Genomic DNA, 25,279 nt, shown 5'->3' with positions numbered 1-25,279 from the left:
GCTGAGACACATGCAGTTTACTGAGCAGAGCACACACTCACACAGTCACTGTAAACACAAGCAGACACAAAAACACACACACACGCCTATAGCTTAGAATGGAAAAACAACAAATCTGGCTTACGCAGGTTTTGTAGCACACACTGAGACACGGACAGTGAGAACATTCAACTCATGGTTGTTTTAGGAGGGCAAGTCAACACAGAGGTCAGAGGTCAGGGGCACCAGCCACATGTGATTTCTATTATCACACAATGAGACACAGCTGGATCTTAAGGCAACATGGACCTCACAGAACTAAAAACTGTCAGGGATTAGAAGCAGCATAACACCCCTGCTACAAGGAAAAAAGTCACTTCACTGTAAAACTGTGGCAACACCGCCATCTTGTGGATGCTTTTATATTTTATAAACTGTCTTACAGTAACCCTAAATTCTCTATGTGAAATATTACTACACTATTTAATCTGTAACCGTAGAGAGTGCAGAGTTTTATTTATGATGACATTGCTATTATTTAAAGGAAGTACTATAACTTTTAATGTCTGGAGGCTGGCACTAATCCCTTAATTTCCTTTTACCTGGATTACTGCAGAGCCATATAATGGGATTTATCTGGTCTTCCTTGTCTCACTTGAAGCTTATGCAGATGCTGGTGCAAAGAAAAGAAAGAACACTGCACCTTTATGCTTCTGTTGTCCCTGCATTGGTCACTGGTTAAGTACAGGATTGTGTGTAGACTTGATTTATTTGTTTTAGGCTTTACAAATCCAGACACACCCATTCATCTCCTGATCCCATTCCAACCCCAGACTCCTGAAATCCTCCACTCTGACCTACAAGAGTTGAAAAGATAACTGCACCTTCAGATTAGCTTCTCTGAAGCTTTGGGACAGATTACATTCTCAATGAAGTATTTCTCCTCTCTAGACTATTTTAAGAACCACATTAGGCCATTTGAGTGTCCTTAATGTTTCATGTTTATTGTACTCTTCTCATGGAACATGTTTCTTTCTTATTCATTGGTGTAATGCACAGTATTTCACCTTTCGTAATGGGTTGATAAATTTGTTGTTTTTTTTTAATTGCATTGTTTGTGCAACACTAATCTAACTGGCAGTATATGTGTTGTTAAGAGTTAAATTAAATTAAATTAAATTAAATTAAATTAAATTAAATTAAATTAAATTAAATTAAATTAAATTAAATTAAATTAAATTAAATTAAATTAAAAATTACATATGAGAATTTAAGAATTATTTGTTTGTTTCAAACCAACCTGACTAAACTTAAAGTTTTGAGGCTCGATGACGTTTTGATTTTTTCGGGCCTCAAAACAATATGGCGGACGTGTTAAAGGTAGGGTAGGAGCTTTCATTCTGATGCACTTTTTGTTAAATTAGTGCAACTTCTCTTTACAATCGGATAGCAACCGATTAGTTCCGTAGTTTTGCTTTAAAACGAAGAATATTAATAATCTGTGAAATCTATAAAACGCTGAAAACATCAGCCAATCCTATGAGCCACCCCTGCTCGTAGTATTGGCTGGTTGTCACTCTCTTCCTGGTACGTGCATGATGGCCGAAATCACAGACTGGTTGGGAGAGTTCAGAATTCAGATTTGCCAAACAAACGACTACATCATGATTCCCACGACTATTGGAAGTAAAGTAAATAAATATTACTACACTCTCCACTACACTCAACATTAAAACCCTTACAATCCACACTTCAGAGTGAAATAGTGTTAATTCAGTTTTCATTAGAAACATCATTCAAATATCCAGCACACCACTCCAGTTCGACCACTAGATGGCGTCAGCCTTCGTGTCAAAATATTAACAGTCGTCAGCAACAGTTTATATTAGTTTGTACGCGTCATTTCTGAGTGGTAAACACATGTATAAATATAAACATCCGGAGTGGCTTTGTCTGTTTCGCTAGATGGGACTATGGTGCATTTTACAGTGTAAATAACAGAGAGCTGAAGTCAGCTCTGTGGGCCTACTCTGATATCAAACACATGCTGCTAACTTGAAGACGTCAAAAAGGCGGTGCTATAGTTTAGCAGAAGGGCAATATTTTACTACTCACTCACAGCATATATACTTCACCGGGGGAGCTCTGCCTGCCACTCAGTCCCATCGGAACACACACAGGAGGGTTTTCTGCGCTCAGCAGCATGGAAGTAACCAAAGGAGAGGACCGGACGGCTGAACAGGCTGCGTCTTTATTTGGGACTCCAGAGGTGGAGAGTCAGAGGAACAACACGGGAAACAGAAGGTGTAACCACTGTAAAATTATCACTGGGGTACGTTCAATAATTACCTCTCTGTCCAAATGGACAGCTCCTCTTGTTTTTAACCTCAGTTCTACAAGCAGCACTTGAAGGCCACATGTTATTTGCACTCTCATAGCCAAATATTAGTGTTGATTAGTGGAACTCTGGCGTTTGATGCAAAATGACCTCAAATCAAAAATATACTGTATTGTAAATGAGATCAGTTTACTTACTGTAACACTAAGTTATATCTTTTTGTGTATTCTAATATTGAGTCTGCTGAAAAGGTTGATTGATTAATCAAATGAAAAATAATTAACTATATTGATAATTGTTTATTTGTGTTTATTCATTTTCAGTACAGCCTCTCCTTGTTATTAATTATAATGATAAGAAGATTTGCTACTTTTCTTTGTTATATATTGCGGTGAACTGTATAGTTTGGTAGATTGGAATTTCAATGTCAGATTCAGTGTGTCCTCATTATAGTCTATAGATTTAGTTTCAGTGGACTAAACGACTGAACAAAGTTATAGGCTGATTAGACTATAGTAAAAATGAACATTTTTTAGGTGACCATGCATGATTTTATAGTCAGACAAGTTCATCATTTGGACTCAAAAACCTCACCGTCAGGTCTGCATATCTACAGTATTTACACACCCTGTCATTAATCCACTGCTGTCACACAGCTGAGACTGTTGCTGCTGCCAGTGTGAACGTGGAGACTGAACGTTTTCACTCTGGTGCAAAGAGACAGAGCCAGAAGTGTCTCGACAGGTGGATTTGACCTGCAGTCGAGTGGCTGTTTGTCTGAAGCAGGACAGAAGCTTTAAACCCTCAGTGCTGATTTTGTTTTGATCCAGAAATGTAAAGTTTCAGTTTGCACAAAGATGGAGAAATTGAGTTGTCTGCTGAACATGTCAGTGTGTCAGTGTGTTACAAAAAGTCAGAAATACAATATGTGTTTTTGTCTAAACAGTCGAGAACCCAAAAATTATATTTAGTAAAATGCATTTGAGAGAATACAAGAAATTATCGTTAAAAAATGTTTGGGAGAATGGCACTTGCAAGGCTATGTAAAAATTCTGCATATGTGACATGTGATGGCAATTTAAACACAAATACTGCTTGTAGAACCAACAACAAGGTACTAACTGTCTCATGACTCACTGGTCACTGCAGTCTTTTCTTTTTTTTTGTATTCTTCTAAACATTATCCTGTTGTCGCAGAAGGAAAGTATAAGAAGGCAGCTGCGGCTTCACTTCTTAGTCATTGAGACTAACCACACATATTCTCAAGACTAAACCCATAATCGAAAGGATTTCAAAGAAAAATGGGATTCTGTTTTAAGGACTTTTTTATGTCACTGTAGACAGGCCTGTACCAGAAGATTTTTATTTACAGTTAAAATGGGAAAACAAATGAATGTGTCTTAGTCATGGGCCCATAACAAATGAAGGAATCACCATGACGTGAATATAACACACACAGGAATCAACTCATAGTTTACACAACTTTCAAACTATTCACATGCAAACTTCTACAAACCCCAGGCGCTAGCTACAGTCTGTGTGGCACTGATTAGATACGCAGAAGGAATGTCAGACTGTACTGTGCCCTGACATGTCTATTATCAGTCACCATGTATTCTTTAGTAACTATAATACTGGTATTATCACTGATCATTTAGCATCTAAACGAAAGGATGATTTCAGCATCATGAGGCAAGAGACAAAGTCAGCTAACATGAGTGTTCTCATTACATTTACAGACTAATGATCACTCCGCACAGACACTTTGTGTTTTCAGGAGGCCTTTTGTTTAGCGTTCCAGCAACACATGAATCAGATCATTTTTATGGAGACAATAGAGGCAGTGGGTTGTGATAAACTGGAGTGTTGAACATGTGTGTTTCAGAGTCAGACTTGTAGGTTTCCACCAGACTTGTCTGGTGGAAAAGACATGTTTACTTTCACATCCCACAATAACCACATCTTTAATGCTTTTTCCAAGATTCCCATCCAGGTTTTCTGTCTCCTCACCTATAGCTGGAGAACATAAGAGCACATACCCAGACAGCATGCACACAGAGCAGCATGTTTTCGTACCTGTCTAGGAATTCCAAGGCTTGTGTATGTGAATCACACTAAGGGGATTACTCGTGGTTGATGATTCCCACAGTCCAGCTTTTGAGACTTAACTGCGCACTACAGGAGCTTTGTAGACTTAGTTTTTTTTTGAGTCAAGAGCTCATATTTGTCTTACAACAATATCACTCGCAGCTTAGTTTGTTTTCATGGAATAAAATCTTCCTGACAGTGAGTTTATGTGTGATTTTTGTATTTTAAGTGTGTTTTGAAGATAAAGCCAAGACATGTAAATCTGTGAGCAAAAACAGAAATTTGATTCATTTATGCTTTAATTCTGTAGTGTTTTAGCACTGTGAAAATTGTAATCAGGAAAAAAAAATTTAATGACCTTAGAAGATGAAGACAGATGATCTTAAAAATTTCTGAGAGGCAAAGTTACAAAGAGGTCACAAAATGATAAGATAGTCACTGTTAAATCTTTTATCCCTTTACTCTGATGAGGTGTCACAAGCCAGAAATCCTAGTTTCAAATTAGCGCTCAGACTCCTCAAAGGGTATACAACCATGATAACCACTGCAGATTTGGTTTGGGCGTTGTGATAACACTGCTGAACACCACTATCTCTAAATAAAAGGGTGTTTCAAAGAAATCCAGATGTCTTTGAAACACCCGTCTAATTACAGTAACAACACCTTGCCCTCCAGAGACCTTCCATCCTAGGGCAGATGTGAGCTGATTTTAAAATTCAGCTGCTCAGCTACACCCCCCTTGTTGGCCTCTCAATTGCACAGCTGATGCCGGTGTGTGGGGGATGTTGGAAATGATATAAATTACTGTGAAAGGATAGGACAGACTGTTAGTTTCATGTGATCACATCCAATTTGTGTGCCCAGACAATCATGGGTCACAGACGCATAAACACGGGCAGACATTGGTGCTGATGGCCCTGCTATAATTTGGTGTGTTCCTTTCAGCTTTGCCGCCACAGAAGCCTTCCCAGCATTTTATTTCAGTTGTTCTCAATGTTCTCCTTCATCATAGCAGCAGGATTCTGTTAAACCCTTGCATCCCATAACTGGAACTGCTTTCCAGACATTCTAAAATCAGCCTGCCAGTCCTAAAGCAGCACAACAAGTCCAAACACAAAATAATGAGTGGCAGATGTGGGATGGATGAATAAACAAAAAGGCATAAGTAAATTGTATACAACCCTGTTTGACGCTTTGTCAGCAAGTCAAAATGGTTAGAATGCTATCATGATGATATTAGGATGTAATGATCATTTCTCTGTAGTAATATTGACAGCACAAAGTGTGAATGAGGCAAACTGAGGGCAGTTGTGTTTGACAGTGATTTGTTTTGACTATAACTATCTGCATTTCGGTTTGAGTCCACCAGAAACTATTGAGATGTTTCAGTCCAGATAGAAGAGCCAACATTCCTTTGTGTAGAGCCAAAGCATCCAGTGTGCAGTACAACACGCGTTTAGTTGTATTTACTGAAGGAGGTGATTTACGGCTTAACTTAGGGAACTGCAAGTCTTATATTATGTTTGTGTTATGGTTACACTGGCATGCAGCTGACACTTGAGTGTATCTGGAATGCCACCAGAAAAAGGTCATTTACACCACAAAATTTAAAATATGTTGGAATGTGACTTTTTTTTTCCTTTTTCCTTTCAGATTGGTCATTAATTGTGGCAATGACACATTATTTTGAATTTTTTATATCATTTTTGTGATAATTATTCAAGAATGTTGGATTGTCCTAGTTTAAAAGAGTTTAAAATAAATACTGACAGTTGTGTTTGACAGTTAGATGTGATTGATGACCTGCCATTAGAAATAATTTAAAGAAACATTCTGCTCATTCTCTGGGTTTTTAGGTCCTGCTGCTGTGCTTATTGGTGGTCATCTTGGCTGTGGTGATCTTTCCATTAAAGAACAGGAATGAAACAGGTAAGCATCTTGTGTGTCCATCATTGCAGTCAAGAGCCAAAAGAGGAAAGGGCTACATTCAACCTGTCCAATGGTCCCGTAGTATAGGACAAGTAGGTTAAGAAAATAGATGCATAGATGACACTAGATATAACGTCAAGCTGCACTGGTGACCTAGAAATTCAGGGTGCCGTTCATGTCGTTGACACCTCCTTGGCCCTGTTCTGGTTGGAGGACTTTGTTGTCGTCCACTTTCACCTCTCTCTGTCTGCTCCTACAGTTTAATAATTAAAGGTGTCTGTGGATGTTTACAGGTTTCTCAGACATACAGGCCGCCCTACATGTAAGTCCTAACAGCAACTGGACTAATATAAGTTTCTCAGGCATTACTACTATGGTAAATGGTCTGTGTATATCTTATATAGCACTGTTCTAACAACTCAAGTGCTTTAACATTTTTCCTTTCTGACAACAACACAAGGGCACACACACATTCACACACTAATGGCATGACTTACGGTCTCGTCCAAGGACACATTGGCACACAGCCAGGGTCAAACATTGAACTGTCAGTGAACAAGCACTCTACCCCCTGAACCGCCGCCTTCAGGAGTTGTTTGCACCCATTGGAGATGTTGAGACCGCCAAGATTAATGGCTGAGGTAGTAGTTTTCTGTGACAAGGAGTGCCCTCTGAAACTCATTGAAAAGTTAACATGACTGTAATCAATCTTCTTTCTTGCCTTTGCTTGCCCATTTCAAATGTGTAAATATAAAAAATAGGGGAAAATCCCAGTGAACACAGATTTGCCAAACTTGTTTTTACAGAGGTCAATGTTACATAACACCCACAGTGACACTATTTTTGTCTGTGCATTGCTTAAATCAAAAAACATACTAAAGAAACTGTTTTGGCTATAACAGTGTGAGGCAGACTAACTCATGGATTATTTATGAAGTGAAGACGTGTTTGGTAGGTTTGCCAGCAGGCTAAAATAATAATCTGGCATTGTGAGGATATAAACCTGCAGAAAGTTTTAGCCTCCTGAAGTCTCACTGCAGATCCTTCAGAAACTCGAAACTGTGAGTATTTAGAGCAGCAGTGAAAGAGAGTCGAGTTACCAACCAGCCAGGCCAAGAGAAACAGAGGTGAATGTTAACCCATGAAGCTGCATATGATTTGTTCACAGAATGTGTTTCTGACAGGGTGGTGTGAGCTAGACTTTTCTGCACATGCCAAACATGTCAGAAACACACTTTTTTAGTGAGGCAGTAATGTTTTCTGCAGCTATATTCGCTCTGGTTAGCCGTGGGCAGCTGTCAGTGTGCTCTTTGTTGCAAACCGTCGTGCCAAAACACCCGTTCCATTACAGGGGCAGCAGTGGTAACTGTGGGCAGCTTTCGCCTGCCTGGGCGGGGTCCTCTCTCTGCTGTGGCATTTCCCTTTAACTTATATTTCATAACATGAAAGCCATATGGAAAAAATAGGGTTTGACCTAAACTCATCCAGATCCTAAACTTACTTACATCTTTGCAGTTTTCCTTGAACTTCTACATCTTTCATGCTGGTTCCTTGGTGAGGCCTCTGGATTCAGATTAAAAGACATAAAAATAACCTAGGACTCCACTTCTTCCTCCAGGCTGACAGAGTGTAGTGCAAAATGCTGAGAACGGGGTTTCCCGTGGATTATAGACCACAGCAACTTGTCTCCTGAGACAGAGCATCCTCATGTTCGGTCCAAACCACACTGCTGGCCTCAGGAGGCGATGAGGAGGGGTTTTCTCACCAACATGTTAATACTCCCTCATATCTCCAATCAGCTGCAGACTTGCCAGATGTAGCAGGAAGGGAGTTGCTGGAAAGGTGAAAGAGTCAGCCCTAAGTTTCTTGGTTAGTGTCCCGCCGTTTGTTTGTCAGATGATTATTTGCTATAGGTCATGTAGGGTGTGTTCATTGGTGCAGCTTTTGAGGATTTATTTAGCACTTCACACTTCATTGCAACTCCAAACAATAAGTCCTCTCCTGGTCTGTCATTTTTAGACATTCTTTCCCAAACTGGTGTTTACAGGCTGTTTTTATTTTATTTCCTATGATATAATGTGGAAGTGGTCTCTCACTCTAACCACAGATAGTACATTTGAACTTTTAGCACCCTGAAGGGAGTTTTTTTTTAAAACTTGCCTGTCTGTACAGTAGAGTGAAGGGGAGAAATCTAATTATTGCGACATGACCAAAGAAAATGGTGAAATGGGCTGTGGAATGTATTTTTACCACAAAGGTAGAAAAACTTCACCCAGAATTTACTTGTCTCATTGCTTTTTCGCAAAGAGCCATTCAGGGGTAGAACCTGAAGCTCAGATAGCACACTGGTACAGTAACAGGCATAAAAACATGCATTGCATATTTTCACACATTGCTGTGTTACAAAACACTGCTGCTATCGTTCTGGCTCTGTGCTCAAATGTCACTTTTGTCCTGCTGATGTTATTTGTTTTCTTCGGTTTTGTTTGGGGATCATGAAGTATGTATCCAGAGCTCCCCTTCTCATGTGTGGCCAAAAGATCTGTTTCAACATTACACATGCTTGTGCAACTTTCTCCAAAAGAAACTGGCTGCTGCAGACCTACAAACGTGTGCTGCTGCTGGCACAACAGCTCAGCAGACTCATGCTGGCAAATGAATGCAGACTAAATGAAGGGAGGGTAACCACTGACACAAAGCTGGTTCAAAAGTGGTAAAATGTTCCTTGGGTTTACAGCTCTCATAACCATCAGGTTGTTTAAATTGTAAAAGTTCTGATAAATGCAGTTCACAATGGCTTGCATATGTCTGTGCAGCTTGTTGGCTAAAAGCTGAGTTAGTATACACCATGTATTCCACTTACATAGTATTGGATAAAATGAGGTAAATCTGTTTGAGGGAGGAATGTTACTTGTTTCAGCTGTATGTTCTTAATAGCTTGAAAAGACATAAATACCAGGCGATCATTTGTTACATGATGTTTTTTTCCCTCCCTGTTCATGTCCAGATGGTTTCTATTGTATGAGAGGACATACTGGCCAGCATGGAATTTGGCATGAAAATTTGATGGTAGAGCTTTTTCACTCTGTAGAGTCTCTTTGTTTCTCAGCCATTTGCAGAGATGTTATTGCTGAAAAAACAGTGGAAAGACTTCACTGGCTAGAAAGCACAAAAAACCTTCAGTTTGACGCTGCCTCCAGTTAGCTCATGAATGTGGATGACTTTTTAATCATCAAATATTATGCACATTTTCATGTGTGTCTGTTAATGGTTCTCAACACACTGATATGCCTTGTTTTACTAAGTACATTTGGTGTGTTTTAGTGTTCATTAACATTGTGTTACATCACATTAGATTTTATACAACCAGAATTATTCCTTTTACTGAAAATACTCTTTTGTTTTTTAGCAGAATCTGGGATCTGGCTGCAGGAGACCTCTGAAGAAGTTCAGCAACCAAAGTGTCCTCCTGGGTAATGATATACTTTTGTTTTGTTGTTGCAATGTAAGGACAAATGTGTGTTTTTTTGAAATTGAAAACAATAAATCATGGCTGACCAAGTTCAGATTACATCAGCTCCTTTTCTCCTCTGTTTTGGTGCTGAGAATGAAACTACTCAGCTTTATCGGCCACAGTTGTCCTGAGTTAAATCATTGTTCCCAGTAGGCAGTTTATAGTGGAAAGTGAATAAACTAGAAAGCCTTTTCTGTCACTGTCTGGAGATTCAGTCTGTTCTTCTTTTATATTTTTAGAATTGTGTAAATAACACAAAGACATGGCTAGTTTTTTCCTGATGGTGTTATTTCATTGGGGAAAAAAAAACTAACTGTCTCTATGGAAACTGGTCTAATGACTGTGAGTAATCAGGCATGTGTTTGTGAATTTTGTGTGTTTCTGTCTTGGTAAGGGGAGTAACCTCAGACAGACTCATCAGACTATGACTATGGAAACGTGTGGCCCTAAATGAAGCTATTTTTGGTTGAAAATATCATCAAATGCATGAATGTTTTTTATATCGCTGGCGGTCATTTTGTGGGGTTTGTTTATATTGTTTCTGTTGGTAAACCACAGTTTTAATACGCCTCCATGCTGGCGACACCCAAGGCGGGAAGCATGAGGTTTGCAAGATGTCCACATGTCCTATTTAAAATGGCATATCAGGAACTCATTTAAGGAATTTCCTCTATCCATATGTACACTTAGCAATAGATCGATTAGATTTTGTGGGTTTTGTGAAAATAAGACCATCTTAAAGGTCAAAGGTCACCTCTTCACTAAATTCTCTTCACTGGAGGACAAGGAAATTAAGAGCCACTTGACTGGTGTGTGGCATGCAACCACAGAACTATCTTGTTTTTAATGTGTGGTTTTGACTTTTTTTTAAGTTAATTTCTTACATATGCAAATCATTTTTGGACCACCAAGACTCATTTGATTGTTAAATTTAGGGATGAGGGAAACACGGAAAAGCAAATATATGTTTTTGTTAATAAACTGTCTGGACGTAGATGTTGCCACTCCAATGCCATTCTTAAGACGTGCTACAAAACATAACTGTCACATTGAACAGGAAGTCTTGGCCTGGGTATGGATATGTGTCATTCACATATCTGCTGACTGCACTGGAAACACAGGATACTGTAAGTTATCAGACAATGACTGATGCAAAGGAGACAGGCAGTATGTTGCTGGTAAACATGGAGAATTCAGTTGCCAGCAGTTAATGGATACCAAAACACAACAAAAAGAGTGAATGATAAACTCATAGTGGCCAGAATTATTTACTAAGTTTATAAATAGACCCTTGTATTACACCAAACCAACTTAATATAGTGTGTTTGTCAGTCAAGGAGCTGCTTTTTATTAACTTTACACAGAGCTACTGTACAAAACACACCACAATCTACCAAGTCATTATGCCACTTTATTTCTCTAACCCACCCCAGTGTCCCTTTTAAACAAATGTACATTCATGTATTTTCCTGCTCAGTTTTTCTAGGCCTCCCCTCATTCTGGTGTCCCTGGACGGATTCCGGGCAGAGTATCTGAAAGATCACAGCAGCCACTTACCGGTCATCAACAAGTTACGTAAGTCACAGTGTTGACTCCACACTGCTCTAAAATTTACTAGACCTCCTGTTGTGACTAAACATAACTCTATTGCAGGAAACACTGGAACAACAACACCATACCTCAGGCCTGTTTATCCCACAAAGACTTTCCCCAACCACTACAGTATTGTGACTGTAAGCCTTCTCCTTTTATGACTTACTTGTTTTGTTTTATGTCGGAAACAATCATAGTGTGTAATCAAACTAAATACTCTTAGTAGTGTAAGTCACAATTTACTTCAAGTATAAAAGTACATTTAAAAAAATAAGATAAATAAAATAAACCAAATGCTATGCGGTGTGAGCACTGTCGCTTTAAGTAAATGTTGCTTTCACCACTGCCATGATTTCTGCACTACAGTTCAACCATGAACTTCTGTACTTTTCTTTGCAGTTACTCTCAGTTAAAATAGTTGAAAGGTACTGTGTACTGTTGAAGCTTAATAGCTTACATGTGCAAGAGAAAAGAACCACAGCAGGACTGAGAGCCTTACAAAGTGAATTCCACCTCCGTTGGTTGAATGCAGACCCTGCAATTAAAATAAACTGCTGTGGTTTCCAGTAATATTTAGGTTAGGAGATTGGAGAGAGGAGGTAATCACTTTAAATCCCTGCAGCCTCACTATCAAAGCAGCTCACAGTGGCGTTGTGTTTATTCTTCTTCTGATTCCTGCAGGGTCTTTATCCTGAGTCTCATGGGATTGTGGGCAACAAGATGTATGATGTGACTCGAGATGCTTATTTCAGCTTAAAAAATGAAGAGAAATTGAACCCTAAATGGTACCAAGGAGAACCAGTAAGTGAATCTGAGTGACCGTGATGATGTGTGCAAATTCAGTTCAGCACATATTGACAAATGTACATGTTAAAAAACAGTGTTCTCTGACAGTTTTTTTGTTGAGCAAGGGCACTTACAGTTCTTTCAACATATTTCCACCACACCATATTGTTCACTGACTTGTGAGTCAGTTAATCCACCCTGATTTCATGGAAAATGTAATGTGACAAAACACTCATCTTGTGATCATGATATTTGCTTTCTATGAACAAAACACAGTGAGCTCATTTCTGCTTCATGTCATAATTATGGCTTCAGCTAAATGACACCTTGTGTGTGCAGCGAGTTGTGCTGCTTTGTGGTTTTCATTTAAAAGTAAGGCCTCATCCCTCAAGTGAGTGACAAGCTATGCATCTTGAACGCACCCCATGCAGCAGCCATATGATTTTCCAAGTGGAAAAGAGAGATGGATGAGCCCTGCCGGGTGATTTATTCTGCAGGAATAAATTCCTTCTTAATGACTTTCAATGCAATACAACAAAGTGCATCTAGCAAATATGTGCTGCACATATCTACCAGCAGATTGCTCTAATAGGTATTGATTTATAATAAAAACATGCAGTTAGATTTCTAGTGGCTGTGAGGGATTACACTTTTATCTTAATGGACTAAACACTGTGGTGATGTACTGAGCTGAATGAGTTAGCTGTGACACTATTACTGCACAATCTGTCTGAATTCATCATCAACTGTATTTGTCTCTCCTCTCTCCTCCCTTTATTCCTTCTTTTCCTGTTTTCATTTACTTCATCTCTTCCCTCCATTTATGTATCTCCATTCCATCTCCTGTCATCTCCTCCTCTTTTTACTCCCCTTCTCTTCCTCAGGTCTGGATCACTGCCATGCGTCAGAAGCTGAGAGCAGCGTCTTTCTTCTGGCCAGGCTCTGATGTAGCTATCAATGGCACCTTCCCAACTTTCTACAAGTTGTATGATCAGTAAGACAGATGACATTGCTTCATATACATATTCATGCCTGTTGTTTTTTTAATGTTATGGAATAAAGTAGTTGTGTACTGATGAATTCGGCTATTACATTAAGTCTTTTCTGTTTGCAGGAGCCTTGCATTTGAAACTAGAGTGGCAACACTGTTTGAATGGCTCAGCTTACCTGAGGAAGAAAGGTATGACATCTTCTTTTTATCACGTAGTTGCCATTGAGATTCTCTAAAAGACATGTTTCACATTTTTTTTGTTATTTTAGACCTGACTTTTACACTTTGTACATGGATGAACCTGACACAACAGGACATCGCCATGGGCCAGAAAGTAGCAAGGTCAGTTATTCACTAATGCAGCAATGAAAAGCTGGTTAGTTACTCTGTAATACCTTACCTCAACTGAAAATGTTTAGCCAAACCCAGATTAATAAAAGTCATGATTTTGACCAGTGCCGTTGAAGCCATTGTAAATCATCGTGTGCCGATAATTTATTAACTGCAGCAATTATTTTTTAAAAATGATCATATTTGCATGGGAAAAGGTGTGTGTGTGTGTGAGAGAGAGAGATAATTCTTCAGCACAGTCACATTACCTCTGCTGTTCTGTCCTCAGGTCGTTGAGGCCTTGAAAACAGTGGATAGGATTTTGGGCATGCTAATGGATGGCTTGAAACTGAGAAACCTGCATCACTGTGTCAATATAATAGTGGTGTCTGACCATGGTGAGATAACTCCACACTCCACACAAGTGATATCAGAAACAGTTCATGAATGTTGTAGACTTATTAAGTTAGAACAAAGATGAGTAAAACAAAGGCTGATTTGGTGTTGCATCGTTGGAGCATGTGTGAGGTTTTTGAGGCTTAGTGTCAGCTTCAAATCTTTGAGTTGGTCGAGTCACTGCACCTGTTGCAGGAAAAAGTACAACCCCGTGCCAGAGAAGAAATTAAAGTACATGTGGTCCAGGGCGAGGCCCCGGCCAAAGAGGACGTTCTTCAAAGAGCATCTTCTAAGATCAGATCTTTTAAGTTCTATAGTAGTTATTAGCCTGACAAGAAGCAAGAAGATACACCCGTGTCCGCATGTCACACCCAAAACAGATCAGTCAGCAGATGTCAATGTAGATGTAAATATAAATAAATAAATGTGTCGTGAAATTGGAGGGCTGTGACCCTGTGGGAATGACAAACATACAATTTGCTTATATAGATTCAGACATATTTGTGTTGATATGAATATTTGTCCGGCAGGGAATTTATATTGAAATAAATTCAATTATATCTAAGTTAATGAAAACTTTCACATATAATCACAAAACCTTTGACTAGAAATGCTAAAGCAAATCTTCTTTTTGTGCAAAGTTCATATTGGTAAAGAACTGAAAACATGGACAGGGACGGGTAATAATACACAGAGGCCTGTTGTTGTTTTGTTGCCTTTCTTTTGCCAGGCATGGAAGAGGCTTCCTGTGAAAGAGCAACATTTGTGTCAACTTACCAGGTCAACAGTGACTTCACCATCATTCCAGGCCCAGCTGCTACCATCAGACCAGCTCGCCTGCCACAGGATTACTTTTCCTGTGAGTTCCTGTCTTACACACCTCTCACACCCCTCCTCTGCAGCATCACATCTGTCACTTTGTTTGAAGTCAGAACCTTGTGCTCTGTTTCTTTCCTCAGTCAACTATGAGGGCCTGGTGAAGAACCTGTCGGTATGCCAAATATTCCAAATGTGACTCTTGTATTGATAAGAAGAATGAAGAATTATCTGCTTGCTTGGCTACATGTCAAACAATCCCATTCTTCCTCTGCTGTGTGTTGATTCTCCCCGCCTGTGTCTGTGTCTGAAGTGCAGGACTCCAGACCAGCCAATGAGACCGTACCTCAAAGAAAACCTCCCTAAAAGGTTGCACTTTGCTAACAACAAACGCATTGAGAGAGGTCACCTCTACATGAAGTCAGGCTGGCAGGCAGCACTGTAAGTCACACATCACCTGCTCTATTTGTTTGCCATGTCAGTGCATCAGGCTGTGCAGTATGAAGATAAGCAGGTCAACTTTGTCTACTTGAAAAAAGGTCAGTGTAAGATGGGCATTTCATTTCAGCCATAATTAATATGTCTGCTCAACAAATTCTATGTCTGAAACTTATTATTAGCCATGATTAGCAACAGTAGTTGATAACAATGCATACAGACACTATAGTAACACAGTGTGTTTGACTGAATTTATTACGTATACACACACACACACACACACACACACATATATATATATATATATGTATATGTGTGTGTGTGTATATATATATATATATATGTATGGTGAGGATGTGATTTACATCTTGTCAGGCAGTGGAGGTGTTTAAGAGGTGCACAGTGGAAAAATAACCATTAGCACTTATGTAGTTATGAAATGAGAAAATAATTGTGCTGAACAGTAAAATTCCACCTACCCCGTTCATGTGGGCTTTAAAGGTTAAATAAGGTAAAACACTTGTTTTAGCCAGCACTTTTCAAAATAGGTGGTTAAAATTGAGATAATCAGATACTTTATGGGTAATTAATCTGAAAATAAACACATAAAAGTGGAGAAAAAGTGGGTTACATTTGGTTGGTTGCAGATTCACACCACATTAGTTAATCTTAATTATCTGAACCAGAGGTCTTGTGGAAACGAGTTTGGATATATGATAAGAACATGTAAGTTGCTTTGGCCACACAGAAGTTAAGTAATTTGCAGTAGTTGCTGAACTTGTATAATGAATGAAGCACTGTTGAGGGACGTTGCACAAAACCTTTGATTGGGAGTAACCATGTAATCAAAGGAAATTGCTTCAGGCTGCAGAATTTAATCCGTTGACCTGACACACACAGAAACATGATGAAACAGCACCACAAAGAGGTGTTTCAGGGACTACTAATATTCATTATTTTCTAGATTCTTCCTCATCTAAACATATGTTTCCATTTTCCTCTCCTCAGTAACCGCAAGGACATGAAGACTTGCAAGGGTGGATTTCATGGCTCTGATAACGTCTACACCAACATGCAGGTCAGAGGAAAAAAGGATGTCTGTGATGAACAGACAAAATATACAGCACCAGGAAGTGCTAACTTTACTGTTGAGGCAATCAGTTGTCCTGACTTTTGACTTCAAAGTGAATCATATAGCCGTACTGTCAAAAGTTTACTAATATGCTACTAAAATCAGTTCCTGAGGTGAACAGTTGGGCATACTGTTCTTTAGTGTGTAATTTTGTATATCTGACGCTGAGTTTGTGGAGTAGTTCTGAACAGAGGTGATGTTTTCTCAAGAACTGCACCTTGTCATGTAATGATTAGACTATAGCTGTGTATTGTGCACGAACTGAACAGAGTCCAGCAGGGGCTTTTGTGTAGTGTAAGGTTGAAGGCAGTCACAACTTAACTGAACCCTTTAAAATACAGAAATGTATCCCCTCAGGTTATTTTTAGGATAATTTAACTTTACAGTAGTAACCAGTGATGTAAGTCACACTGGTAAGGATGTGTCTTTTTTTTACTATATTTATATGAAAACTGCACATAATGTTGCCTACCTGATATGAGATTTGGATATAACTCTATTGCATTGTTCCCTTTTGGTGAAATAAACATGCGCTAAATAGTACGTCGGCAAATACCTTATAAAACATCAAGTGTTCTAAAGTACAGTAATTTCAGAGGTTGTGAGAAGTTTCCCCACCTACATACTCAGACATTTAGACTAAGTTGGTTTCAGTCAGTGCTGTCTGCCACTTTAACATTAGTCATAACATTGTATCAGTGTGTGTTTTTTGGAAGTGGTTTGCGCTGGAATTTGTCTTGGTATAATTAGCTTTCAAAGCTGCTGACTTGTCTAAAAAAAGGGTCTGTGGGTCAAGAAAACTTTTCTTCAAATGGCTGTCAGCTTGCTGAGACAGCTGTGAAAAGCAGCTGTTTACTCACCTACAAATATCTCATGCAGCCCACTCCAAGAATGGAAATCTGTCTCATTTTCAGGTTTGTGTAAATGTAGCGTCCTTGATTGATTTGGCTTGTTTCAAATATTTACTCACACACAATCTCTAGTTGTTTACAGGAAGTTTTAAACAAAGGTCTTCAGTTTACAAACTGTCAGGTTGTGTTGGACACTGTAGTTTATGTAAACACTTTTGTATTTTAAAGTTTGTAAACATGTCAGCATGTAACCTGTTTTTCTCTTCTAGGCAATCTTCATTGCTTATGGTCCAGCTTTTAAAGAAAACACAGTTGTCCCACCTTTTGAAAACATTGAAATATATAACCTCATGTGTGGTAAGTCACTTTATTTAAATGCATTGTGTCAACTTGTCATCACTGTGTCAATGGACACTTCAATAAGCACACACACACACACACACACACACACATATATATATATATATATATATATATATGCATACATACATATATTTCCTATAAAAGTTGTAATTTGTGTTGAATGAGTTTAACCACGTCTGATGTTCATCTGTTCATAAGATGCTGTCTACTAGCTTTGTGCTTCACTGTTCCTTTTTCCTGGGTCTAACAATTTAGAGAGGAACCAGGTGTGCTTTCACTTCTGTGCTTTGCGTCCAAAAAAAGAACAGAATGGGGAAAAAGGGCAGTCTCACCCGCCTGACTAAACAACATGAGCACTGATAGAAGAGGAACCAGGTGTGCTTTCACTTCTGTGCTTTGCGTCCAAAAAAAAGAACAGAATGGGGAAAAAGGGCAGTCTCACCCGCCTGACTAAACAACAAGAAATGGCATGTTCTGAAAAAACCCTGGATAAAGCTTATAATTAAATACAGCCATGCTCACCATAAAGGCGTTCAAGATCACTAAAAGGAACATTTCTTTCTTTCTTTAACCTTAGTATTACTGGAGTCAGTGAACCATCGTCTTTACTGTTAGTTTATAAGCTGCTATAATAAATGTCAGTAATCATGATGGAATTATGAGATAAAGGTTGAATTGTCTTTAAATATGGCTTGTTCTGGTTTGTAAAATGTGAGTGAAACACTTCTTCTCTGTTGTATTTGAGATGCAGTCCTTTTTCTTTCTCCCTCTAGATGTCCTCGGTATTCGTCCTGCCCCTAACAATGGGACCCACGGTAGTCTGAACCACCTCCTAAAGCATCCCGTCCACCTGCCAGTTCACCCGGCACAGCTGTCCCATGACAGTCCCTGTGAGGCCACTGACCCTGTCCCCACTGACAACCTGCAGTGCACCTGTACATCTCAAACCACAGCAGCGGTATGAGTTCATGAGTTTTATTTTGGGATTGTCTTCAACTCTGGTACTAAATTTTTGGCTAGATGGAGTGTTCCTGTCCTGAAGGTGAACTGTAAAAACTAAAGTAACCTCAAAAATTCAGTCTGACCTACATTTTCTTTGTATTTATGAGATGATGATGATTGTTTTGTTCTTCACTACTGATTGATGACTTTTTTTTGATACAATTACAGTTCTACTGATCTCAAAGTGACACCAGAGGCAGTGAAGCTACATGCAGGCACAATAAAAGCTTTGTATTTTAACATAGATGTGTGAATTTCTTTTTCAGGAGACCGATTTGAACAGAAAGCTCATTGCCACTAATTCTAGTGAGTATGTTTTATATATATTAGCATCTTTAATGGTTAGATATGTGGAGATATTTTTCTGTGACAATACATATCTTCTGTTTAGGTGTCAAAGCCAGCTTACGTCGCCTCCACCACCCTTTTGGTGTCCCTCGAGTTGTCCAATCAGATGCCAGCTTTTGTCTGCTGCACCACTCAGACTACCTCAGTGGATACAGCAAAGACCGCCTTATGCCCCTCTGGGTGTCGTACACCCTCCAGCCTCTGGTTAGTCCGCTCCTTGGAGCTGCCTTTCATCTCTAAACATAGCTAGCATTAGTTGAGTTGTTCCAGCTATATTTCTCCTGTGGTTACGGTTTCGCAGCAGATTGCAAGAGGCTGTGTAGTATCTGAATCTCTGCTCTAAGCAGCTGTTACTCATCTTCTCTGCCCGTGCTGGCTCAAACAGAACTTGTCATTCTCGCTCTGTGGTCGAGCTGTGTCGAGCTGTGTGTAAATTATGACCTCATGCAGTGACACATTCTTGGGAGATTGTACAGTGTTGTACTCTGCTGTCTGAATAATAGAGCGAGAAGGGATTTAAATGAGTTTCAATCAAGCTTTATCCAAATACAGCACCAGCCAAATATATCCTGTACTTTATTCTCTGGAGTCATTTGCATGTGCCTAAAAGACTCTTGACATAGATTGTTTGTTTCACACTCAGTGTTATGCTCATCCCACTTCTACGCCCACAGAGCACTTGTCAAACTCAAACATCTCCATTTAAAGCTAGCTTCAAGCTTTTTTGCCTACTAGATAATCAATGAAAAGCATGAGGCCATGCCGTTTTTACTGTATGTGCGGGATGTGTAATGATCATTTATCTAAGTGACAAATATAAATCAAGCAAAAAACAAATGTTGATGCTGCCATTCACAAGCCGATGCACTAGATCCAGTTATAGTAATAAGTAACCACAGGAGACTAGTACAGAAATTAATGCATACATAGGCAAGGTCTTGACTGACGTTCTTTATGCACATTTTATTTATGCACATAGAATCTGCTATTTTCCTCTGTGACAGGGATGTGAGGAGATTATTGTTTTTAGAGCTCTGCAAACAGAAACAGTGCAACGCCCTCACTGACCCATATATACAGGCGAAGCATAACCAAGCCAAGCGATCTTACACAACACCCGTCCACACAGTCCACCACTGACTGATCCCCTCTCTCAGACCAGAGTGCAACCCCTGAGTCCAGACTCGGAGGCGTGTGTTCGTGCTGACGTCCGCATCCCACCGGCAGCCAGCCAGCTGTGTCTGCGCTACAGAGCTGACCCTGCGCTGTCCTATGGCCTGCTGCATCCCCCTAGTGAGTGTGTGTGTTAATGACTGTGAATATGTGCGGGTGTCAGCTCAGTGTCCCCAGCCGGGTCTACATTCTCATGAAAAAAACGCACCCACACAGATTTCCCCACCTCTTGTTTTCCTGTAGACCTGAGTGCCAGTGGTCCAGAGACGGACTCTCTAATCACCAGCAACATGGCACCAATGTTTCCTGCATTTAAAGGTGAGACTATTTTCCAAACAATTTATTGGTCACTTTTCATTTGAAGTGAACAACATCAAAATCCTCACACAGTGAACTGCAGAGATGTGGATCTGAATTAGACATGATGTCAGGCTGTGTTTGGTTAAGACTTTTCAGACAGCAGGTATTGTGGTCTGTTTTTTTCTGATGAGCAATTGTATTACTCAACATTTGTACAGAGGTTATATTTTGCCCCAGGTGGTTCTTAAATGTATTTACCAGCAACATTTCCAGTTTCTTTCTAAATAATAATGGTCTGAATGCAATTTAGCCCCTTTAGCCTTCTGTTGCTTTGAGAGCTAGCAGCTGAAATGATGTTCAACTTGCAATAGCAGCGAAACTATATGTAGTTGTCATCCAGCTTTGAGAAGAAAGGCGAGGGAAACCTGGAATACTGAGCAACAGAGTCTTTGTTCATTCAGCCACTCATTGTGTAAAAGGATGTTGGACCTCCCAGTTGAAGCTTTACGCCTGTAAATCTGCATCTTCTTCATAAAGTTTACAACAGACCTGGTCCTAAATAGGTTTCAGAAATTCCTAGAAAAATCTCTACTATGTCGGACCTGTACTAAAGAGGCTTCTCTGTAGTTCTCCTGGTGTTAATATGCATGAGTGTCACATTCAGTGTATATTGCTTAATTGTGCTGACAGACTCATGAGAGTTTAGTCTGTGCTCGCCCTCTCAGTACTACGCAGCATTAAACCATGTCCTGTGTTGAATGCAGTTTGGTGATTTCATGCTGCTCTGCTCAGCTGCACTGAATCAGGCCTTTGTTGAAACCTGTTGATTTTGTTGGGTGAATCTGAGGAACTGTAAACACAGATGTCTGCTCGGGTTTCCACTGGAAGCAACAAATGGAAACTTTCACTAGTTTCAGGTTTTATTAGACAAGCCAGAATAACTTTCAGGCTTTTTCTGCTGGTAGATACTGCCCTCTGGTGGCTGAATACATGAGTGAGAGGGGAGCATAGAGAGGTCACATGGATACATTTCTTACAGCACATGCAGTACAGTAACTTCAAGTTACACTTTTTGTGATATATTGTTTGAGCACTAAAAATTTTGTGTGTGTTTTCTCAGAGGTTTGGACTCACTTCCATGATACTGTACTTCCAAAATACTCAAAAGAGCTGAACGGAGTCAACGTCTTAAGTGGGCCCATATTTGATAAAGACTTTGATGGAAATGTTGATGCTCTCTCAAAACCTTCAGGGTAAGTCAACCACAGACACACACGCTCATAGACACATATTCCTACTTTAACAATGAACCTGTCAGTGAAGTGAATTTGAATTGAAATAGTCTTGATCTGGAATTATTGGTCTTGCTATTATGTAAGTCTTGGAAATTGTGGAATGGTTACTGAAAAATGTTGATCACATAACTGTATAATTGCTGTTGTTCACATCAGGCTACAACACAACCAAGAAGTATTGATTTTTGGGATGAACTCTTTACTCACAGTTTCTTTGAATTCTTACTTTCTTTCATTTCCTTCTTTCCTTTTCTTCCTTTATTCTTTCTGTTTAACACTCCAGGCTCAGTTTTAAGGATTTCCAGGATTTAGTAACATTTTAATGAAAATAAGAAAACAATATAACCAGCAATATATGACCTTTTCCAGCTCAGCTTACTGTAGCTTTTATAACTTGAGATGTAGAGGTTCAGATGTTGTACTTTGTTTAACCTGGATGTCCTTGTTTCTACAGGAATGTGGCTCCTATCCCGACACATTTCTTTGTGATCCTGACCAGCTGTGGGAACTCAACCTTTGGCCCTATGAACTGTGAGGGTCCACTTCAGGCCAAGTCCTTCATCCTGCCCCACAGACCTGACCACACAGAGAGCTGTGCAGTGAGTAACACCACACTGACTCATCCCACCTCTGCTCAGAAACCTGCTGGGAGATCCCACAGTGGAAATGATGATGAGTGTAAAATAGATATATACTTTTTTCTCTCTGTGTCTGTCTTCAGAGTGGGTCAGACTTGACATGGGTGGAGGACTGGCTGAAGTTTCACGCTGCTCGAGTCCGAGACATCGAGCTCCTGACCGGACTCAGCTTCTACCATGACCGGATATCAGTGGAAGAGACGCTACAACTTAAGGCTTTTCTACAGACTGCTTAAAATCAGATGAAGCTTTAATTACCAAAGGAAGCCATAATGGTCTGCAGGTGTCTGTCCATGTGGACACACAGTTTACCCAGTAACAGTGGGTTTAACAGGTGCCTCACTTATAATGTTTCCTGTTTTAGACCAGATCCCATCCATTCTTTTTTTTTTTTTAGTTTATTTAGTGTGACCATTTCTGAAGAAGTTTAAAATGATTCCTTGTGTGAAAGCTGTAAATGTAATGTAATGTAAAGGTGCGTTTTTATCATGGGGTCACCTCCACAGCTGATGACTTCCTCTGTCTGCAAAAAAAGGGAAAACAACACATTTATTGATGGAAGAAGTTTTTTCTGCCACAGATGAATTTTTGTCTCCGGCCTTTCAGGAAGCAGCAGATCTGAAACATTCCTGTAGGGAATCAAACATCTGGGAAGCTGCTGCATCAGCTGGAAATGCAGCCAAAGAAGTTTTCTTCCTGCTATGTTTTCTATGTATTTTCATGTTTTTCAGCAATGTTATTTCGAGTCATTTGTACATATTTGTGTTAATTTTTGGACTATTTGCCAGAGACGTTCATATTTGTGTGCTGTATGCATGGATGGATTATGAAACAAATATCAGCCAGGGCACAGACATGTAAAAGTCTTAGTAAACAAAGAGGAAAGACACACAAAATGACAACAAGCAAGACCTCTTCATGGTCCTTAGTTCTGTATATGTGTTGTTGGTTTTCTTGCAGTGTTTTTTGTCTCTTTGTAGTTGTATTGTGTCAAATTTTGCTTGTTCTGTATCTTTGTATTCATTTTGTGTCTCTTTTGTCACATTGTGTTTCTGCTGCTGTCTCTTTGTAGTCACGTTTTCTCTGTGGTCATACTGTACTTCTGTGGTTGTTTTGTCTGTTGTTTGGCTGTTTGTCTCACATCAGTCACTTTGTGTCTCTTTGTAGCTGTGTGTCTCGTGGATGGTTTTAGTTTTTTATATTTTGTGTCTCTTACTAGTTGTTGTTGGTTGTCCACTGTTATTTTGCAACATGTCTGAAGTATTTTTGCAACTCTTGAAGGTTGTGTCACTCTGTGTGTGTGTGCATGTGTCGTTTTGCATCCTCATGGTCATTTTGTGTGTCTTTTAGCAACAATCCGCCAGGTCATTGAACACTGAGGTGTCGTTGTTGGTTAAAAAACAGCAGGCGAACTTCAGTGTTTTGGTTGGAGATGAAGGGAGGCTGTCTGTGTTCGGCAGGCCTATTGAGAAATCTGTCCATGAAGAGTGTGTGTGTGTGTGTGTGTGTGTGTGTGTGTGTGTGTGTTTTGGGATCAATTCCTTTCCTCTTCTCAGAGACTGGATGTTTGGCAGAATAAATATTTAGCCATTTTTCATTGTGGTTTGCAGCACATTTTCAATATTGTCAGAAGCAACAGGTATGGATAAACACACAACATCATCTAAAACTCTTAAACAGTGACTTTGTGTCTTCTTTGTTTTCTTTGTTTAGAAGCTATTATCAGGTCAGGTTAGAGCTGCAAACAGTGTAAAGGTTGCAGCCAGAGCATGAGAATGAGATGCAGTTGCTCTGTTAGCCTCCACAAAGTTTCACAAGTGCATAAGAATGCAACAAGAAAGGAAGCTGTGCTCTGTACGTCTCCCTCTGTATATCTAATGCGCCACTTCCTCGAGCTGACCACTCTGGCGGTTCAGTGAACCAGAAGGTAAGATCTTGCAGCTTTCTGCTGTGCACTTCCTTTCTGCAGTGAACACGTTCTCATGTGACACCCTGAGCTTACTTTCATCATGATGCTGTAGTAATATGTGGATGACTGATTATTGAGAGATTAAGCAAGAAAAGGTGTGTGTGTGTGTATGTGTCGTGTGCTATAATCACGCCTTGTTCTTTCACTAAAAGGGGAAATACAGAGTGCTTTGGTTTCAAAAATACACAGATGTCTAAATGTGCCAGAACATGCCTGTATGGGACTCTGGGTTCCTGCTTTACCAAAACCCTGCCAGGTTTTCTGTGTGTGCAATTTTGTAATGTACGAGTGCTGGGTTTTTCTTTGATATTGTTGGTGATCAGTGAAGACGGGCTTCCAGACAGTCATTCAGCTTTTCCAGGAAACGTGTCAGAAACCCTCTGCCTGGACTTTCTCACGACACTCAGACTCTGTTTTTAGGTTTCAGTGTAATCAGTCAGCTATGTATTACCATCTCTGCTGTGGTGGGCTGATGTGGTCTTCCACCTTCTGTTCTCGGATGTTAACTCAGTCACCACTAAGCCACAAACAGTCCTTTGCATAGTAGAGGCTAGTGTTAAATGAGTGTACTTACACTGACATGATGACGAGCGTCATGAGTTATGAGATCACACACATTTTAAACCTTCTAGTGTATTTATACTCTTTCCAAAGAAGAGAAGCGTCAGCAGAGGACAGATAACAGCTGTGTCCCCCTCTGAGCCATGAGGCCTAATTACAACTGACACTGATTGTTTTGTTGGCCGGCCTCCTGGCAGCTCTGGTTAGTAACAAGAACAGACTCTTATCTTCCAGCTCAGGCTGGCATTCAACTATTCAAGAGAGCACAGGAGAGGAACACGTTCAGTTCTGACTTTAGGTGCACTGCAGGGAAATGATGAGAGTGAAGAGAAATGAAAGAATGCTGCTCTGTGTTTGCACAATAGTTATGAAGCTACAGCCAGCAGCTTAGCATGAAGCCCTCCCCTAAAGTTGCACATAGATCCAGGCTTGCAGTACCAAGCTGAACC

At 39.8% G+C, this 25,279-nt stretch overlaps 1 protein-coding gene across 2 annotated transcripts; it reads left to right on the top strand.

Annotated features, from left to right (window-relative positions):
- The first annotated feature begins 1,921 nt into the window (after positions 1 to 1,921).
- On the top strand, positions 1,922 to 23,983 carry enpp1 (ectonucleotide pyrophosphatase/phosphodiesterase 1). Of its 2 annotated transcripts, none has more exons than XM_028396986.1 (23): positions 1,922 to 2,311; positions 6,262 to 6,334; positions 9,747 to 9,807; positions 11,326 to 11,423; positions 11,502 to 11,581; positions 12,123 to 12,242; positions 13,112 to 13,221; positions 13,342 to 13,407; positions 13,488 to 13,560; positions 13,838 to 13,946; positions 14,675 to 14,803; positions 14,904 to 14,935; positions 15,074 to 15,201; positions 16,207 to 16,276; positions 17,451 to 17,538; positions 18,318 to 18,502; positions 18,813 to 18,852; positions 18,938 to 19,098; positions 20,052 to 20,187; positions 20,311 to 20,385; positions 21,488 to 21,620; positions 22,117 to 22,261; positions 22,384 to 23,983. In XM_028396986.1, exons 1-23 carry the CDS (start codon positions 2,183 to 2,185, stop codon positions 22,534 to 22,536), a joined length of 2,394 nt encoding a protein of 797 aa, XP_028252787.1. In that variant the 5' UTR covers positions 1,922 to 2,182; the 3' UTR covers positions 22,537 to 23,983. The 2 variants fall into 2 exon arrangements, with proteins under 2 accessions (XP_028252787.1, XP_028252786.1); XM_028396985.1 differs by having other exon boundaries at positions 1,923 to 2,311; positions 9,744 to 9,807.
- Positions 23,984 to 25,279: the final 1,296 nt, after the last annotated feature.

The sequence above is a fragment of the Parambassis ranga genome, chromosome 24 (assembly GCF_900634625.1).
Source record: "Parambassis ranga chromosome 24, fParRan2.1, whole genome shotgun sequence".
In the NCBI taxonomy this organism is placed as follows: Eukaryota; Metazoa; Chordata; class Actinopteri; family Ambassidae; genus Parambassis; species Parambassis ranga.
This window is presented reverse-complemented; position numbering and strand designations above follow the sequence as displayed.